The sequence below is a fragment of the Brassica oleracea genome, chromosome C4 (genome assembly GCF_000695525.1).
Source record: "Brassica oleracea var. oleracea cultivar TO1000 chromosome C4, BOL, whole genome shotgun sequence".
NCBI classification, from domain to species: Eukaryota; Viridiplantae; Streptophyta; class Magnoliopsida; order Brassicales; family Brassicaceae; genus Brassica; species Brassica oleracea.
This window is the reverse complement of record NC_027751.1, coordinates 40,150,864-40,156,259: the sequence shown is the minus strand read 5'-3', so window position 1 is coordinate 40,156,259 and position 5,396 is coordinate 40,150,864. Positions and strand designations below refer to the sequence as shown.

General features: G+C 31.9%; 1 protein-coding gene across 1 annotated transcript; it reads left to right on the top strand.

Moving 5' to 3' along the window:
• The first annotated feature begins 257 nt into the window (after positions 1-257).
• Positions 258-2,344, top strand: LOC106341001 (probable WRKY transcription factor 59). The gene is made up of 3 exons (XM_013779820.1): positions 258-539; positions 623-781; positions 1,993-2,344. The coding sequence occupies exons 1-3, from the start codon at positions 322-324 to the stop codon at positions 2,207-2,209; spliced, it is 594 nt and encodes a 197-aa protein (XP_013635274.1). The 5' UTR covers positions 258-321; the 3' UTR covers positions 2,210-2,344.
• Positions 2,345-5,396: the final 3,052 nt, after the last annotated feature.

Sequence of the window (5,396 nt, the reverse complement as noted above, 5' to 3'; positions counted from 1 at the left end):
GGTATTGGATAGTAATTATTGAGAAAAATTTAGGGTTAAAATTTATTTGTACTTCAGTTTTAATAGTTTAGATAAAGAAAAACACTTGTCGTTGTAGCAATTCCATTCAACAAGCTTCGTTGAATTTACGCGTGATAGTAGCCATAAATATTTATTTATCACTTATTTAAATGCAAAGACACTTTGGTTATGTTATATTATTTATTTGATTTTTTCCCTTAGATTTTGGTGTATATATAAACAGTATATCTGCTTAACAAGATCCCTCCTCCTCCTAGTTCAACAACGCCAAGAAACACTAAACAACATTCTTGAAAGAAAATGAACTACCCTTCAAACCCTAGCCCTAATTTCATAGATTTCCCTAAAACTTTCACATCCGATGATTATGATGATGCTTTTCAGATGATCATGGAACAAATCAGCCTCGAGGATCACTCACCCACCTTGAGTTGGACTTCATCTGAGAAATTACTGGCTGCAGAAGTCACAAGCCCCCTTCAAACAAGCCTAGTTACCTCACCTATGAGCCTTGAAATGTAAGTCAAAATTTTCTATCATACAGCTTAATTACCATATATGATAACAGTGATATATTTCAAACTATAATAATTTTATATAGAGGGGACAAAACTGATGAGATCAAGAAGAGGAAGAGACACAAAGATGGTCCGATTATTCACGTGTTTAAAACGAAATCTATTGAAGAAATTGCTTTAGATGACGGATTTAAATGGAGGAAATACGGCAAGAAACCGATAAGGGGCAGTCCATTTCCGAGGTAAATCATTGATTCTAACTTCATTAGGATGCATAATTATTTTTATATATAGTTACGATTTATCGACTCGTACATGCTTATATTTAAAGTTTATGACAACTTGAATAATAGGATTTGCATATGCCTTGTGCTATAGTTTGTGTTTTTGTCTTTGTTTTTTTGCTAAAAACTATAGTTTGTGTTGGTTTTGAGTATCGCAAATGAAATATGTCCACTTGATAATTAAGGAAGTATGCATCTCTTAAAGTGTGTGTATTAGTTAAGTGTCAAATAGCCAACTTGTTTACATGGTCGAGGCTCTGAGTTTTACAAGTTAATTACTGCTCTTTTTGCACTAAGCCACCGAGGTATGTCAAAATCAGACAAAACCTTGTTCATCGGTTTAGTAAGAAATAAAATAAAACCAAAGCCTAGGAGTTTCAGTTTCTCTGTGTTACACATTTATTCATTGTAGAAATTACACAACAATTTGTATGAGCTTGTTTCTACCTACAAAATTCGATTATATAAATATGATAAAGTGTGTTCCAAAAAAAAGAAGAAGATAAAGTTTCAATAATCATTATATTTATAATTAAGAATTAGCACCCCTCTATGAGTTTCGACTAATTAATAAGGTTTCTCATACACTATATAATATTGTTAGTGTTCCTTCTTCACAGGAGATGTTTCGTGTTCAAATACATGTTTCTATATGTATGTTTTTTTTTTTTTTTTTGTTCAACCTATATGTATGTTTATGTGTATAAAAGCCAACATGCAGATATATATACATATATATGCCATCAGCATATATATAATATATCTCAGTGTGTTTTGGTTTTATATATTCATGTGGACCATGTGTTCTAAATATACAATAAGTGTAAGGCATATAATATAATATATTAATTAACGTCTACTGAATATCTGTTAACTAAAATATTGTTCATATGCTCCAGTTTTATGTTCACTACTCACAAGTTGTTACTTAAGCTTATAACAATTAACACCATGGGAATATCATACTTAATTTCTTTGTTGTATGTTACCATTGATTTCAAGTGGACATATAAATGACGATATTGTTATCTGTAAGCTAACACTGGTTCAATTATTATTGGACCACACTATCTATTATATATAACTGATTATAACCAAACCATTATATTACAAATCATATAGAATCTGACAGAGTTTACTAAGCGATTTGTGTTAATTATTTGAAACAGGCATTATCACAAGTGTTCGAACCCCAATTGCATCGTGAAGAAGAAGATCGAGAGAGATACGAGCAATCCTGATTATGTGTTGACAACTTACGAAGGGAGACATAATCACCCAAGCCCTTCTGTGGTTTATTGTGATTCAGACGACTTTGATCTTACCTCTCTCAACATTTTGTCTTTTCAGACACGTACTTATAATTATTCACATTCAGCTCCGTGACCATACTTAAAAGTCTGTGTGTCCAGATGTGTATACAGTGTAAATATTCATCGTAATCACGCATCATATGTATCCGCTTGTACTTGGTTGGGTCGGTTTTGTAATGTACTGAATTGGGGGGTGGGTAAACTGGAAATCATCTTGTATGTGCATGCATTATGATAGTAAATGTTGTATATAAATATATTAACTGATTTGTAGATAAGACTCACTTAGTTCAGTTTATAAATGTCTTGGTATCTTTATTCTTTAAGTTAGCAAATTGAATGTAAACAAACAAAAAATTGGTGTGGGTAGCATACATATTATGATATTATGATGAAGGATTCAAACCGTTCATTTCAATTCTACCACAAATACTTCTTATGTAAATCATTTTAAACATAACTTGCACAGTATAACCAAGTGATGGTAGCCTAGTGGCAATCTCTTGGGGTTTTTGGTATGTACCCACATCAGTTCTGGGTTCGATTCCCTCTAGAAACTAAATTATCACTACTTGACCAGTCTGGGATTCGACTTCGGTCCAAGTGGTTTACATGGTGGACCATAACAAATGATTGGTCCAACTCCGGCATTAGTCGGAAGGTATTCCAAACTCGGGTCAGGCTGTGTGGTATGCTTTCGGGCTAGTCCACTTTGTAGCACTAAGAGCATCAGCATTAGTGAACCCCATCAAAGGGGTTCACAAAGTATTTTTTTATTATTATTTTTTTCTGTTTGATTTTTGTTTTTTTTTAAAAAAAAAAAATATTATTAATCGGACCAATCGCGGGCCGCCACGTGTCGTGGGGCCTGCGCTACAGTGATGATCCGGGTTCAGTGCAGTGAACTCCCAAGAGGCAGGTTCATTTCTTTTGTTTATTTTAATATTTTTTTTTTCGAAAACTGTGTGAACTCCCCATGGAGTTCACTGATGCAGATGTTCTAAGTGTGTTCTTCCCGGGCCGACCGGATCGGCCGATAGAGTTTATCAAAAAAAAAAACTTGCATGAGTATGGTAGTTAGAAAAGTGTGCTAGAAAATTGATTTCTATATATTACTTTCATACTAATGTTTACACCACCAAATGACTGCTTCTAGGAAACATAATTGCAAGTATGAAAGTAGTTTGTACAGAAAAATATCAATTTAGGATCTGATTGAAGATCTAAGCTTCATATTATATCTTTTCTGGATACATATTCCCTACATACAGTTCTGGTTATGGCATAAGGGTGCATTTGTACTAGGTCTCAAAAAACATCTGCACTTTTTGGGGCTTTTTAAAGTTGAGTCTTTTTTTTGCAAAATTCTCTTTATTATTCTTGCAAATCTAAAACCATTGCATACGGCCCACAAATAATAATGAGTGGGCCCTGTCAACATGCTTAATAGAAAAATGGGCAATAAATTATTTCCGTCCAAGAAGAAAACAAAAGAAGCTAGATACAACAGATTTGATCCAAAGCAAATAAAAAATATCGTGCGTGTGAAGCCATAAATATAAGGGAAAATTATATTTTAGACTAAAAAACAGATACATTGTCTCATAACACTAGTCACAGTGTAATTGTCTCATTACGTTAATACTTTCTTAATTGCTTATTATACTTTTAAATTAGCTTAATTACAATTTAAAAATTAATTTAATTTATTATATATGTTAAAAAAATAATAAATAAATTAAATAGAAAAGAATATTACTATTTCGGTTAGTATTTTTGTGTGCAAAATACGATTTTTCAAAAATGGTAACATAATATTTCCTAATATTTTCATAAATTCAATTCCCATATTTTCGGAATTGTTCATACTTATCCGTAGAATCTACTTACAGTTAAGCCGTTTAAAATATGTTTCTATAGGTTTTAGATTTTGATTAATGTGTAGATTGTTGGTTTTACATATTTTAGAAAGATAGATAAAGCGCAAAATGTGTATTTCAAATATTTTTAGATTACTGTTATTTCCGTAGATCACTTATTCTAATCTTAATAGATTTAATGAAAAATGTGGATGACTTATTCTAATTATAGTAGATATAATAAAAAAACGTGGATTTTATTTTCTACTTTGTAAAATGTACATTCTACCGTCCGTAGAACGAAATCTGAAATTTTTGTTTAAATATTTTTAGAACCAAAAAATACTTCTACATTGGTATATGTATTTACAATGCAGTTCCTATTTTTTCTAATTTTTTTGTTTGTAAAACTATTTATTTGATTTTTTTTATAAATTGGAAAAAGCTTTATAAAAATAGTATAAATTTGAGATTAGTCAAATAAGACGATATACCTCTTTTTTTTGTCTAAAAAAACAATTTTCTCTAAATAAAATCATCAACATGGAAATGAAAATATTAAATCCGTGTTCTATAAAACGGCTAAGAAACATATATATATATAAATCGTACGTATTAAATTGTAGAAATTTGCTTCAGTAATCATTTAATCTATGAATCACTTACCGATGATACATGTGTTACACAATATGACACGGACGTAGAGAGCTTATTTCCTTTTTACCTTTTTCTTTTAATCTAAGATAGGTATCCAAGGTCTCTTAGTCCACAGATCGACCTATCTACATCTATTCGAATGAACTATCGCTACAAGAAAACAGCGGCATACCGAGAGAAAAAATCGTCGGAATGTCGTCGGAATAACGTTATTCCTCGGAAATAACTCCTCGGAAATCCCTCAGAAATTTCCGACGGAATTCCGAGGAAATGAATTTCCAAAGAAACTCCGAGGACCACCAGTTCGTCGGAAAGGTCCTCGGAATATACCGAGGGAGAACTTCCTCGGGATATTTCGATGGACTTTCCGATGGTTCAATCCTCGGAAGTTCCGACGAAATGTTCCTCGGAATTTTCATCGGGAATTTCCGAGGAACGGAGCCCTCGGAAAATTCCGAGGAATGAGTCCCTCGGTATATTCCGAGGAAGGAGTCCCTCGGTATATTCCGAGGAAATGTTCGTCTGAAATTTCCGAGGGTTCATTTACTCGGAATTTCAAAAAAAAATTATTTTTTTTTAAAAAAATAAAAATTTTGAAATTTAAATTCGAAAATATAAAATTAAAATTAAAATTGAAAAAACATATTAGATAATATTCAAAGTTGTACAAATAAAAATAAAACATTTCGAGTTTTTGAAAAAAAAAAAAAACTACGGGTCTTGCACGTTCGGGAACACCTCGTT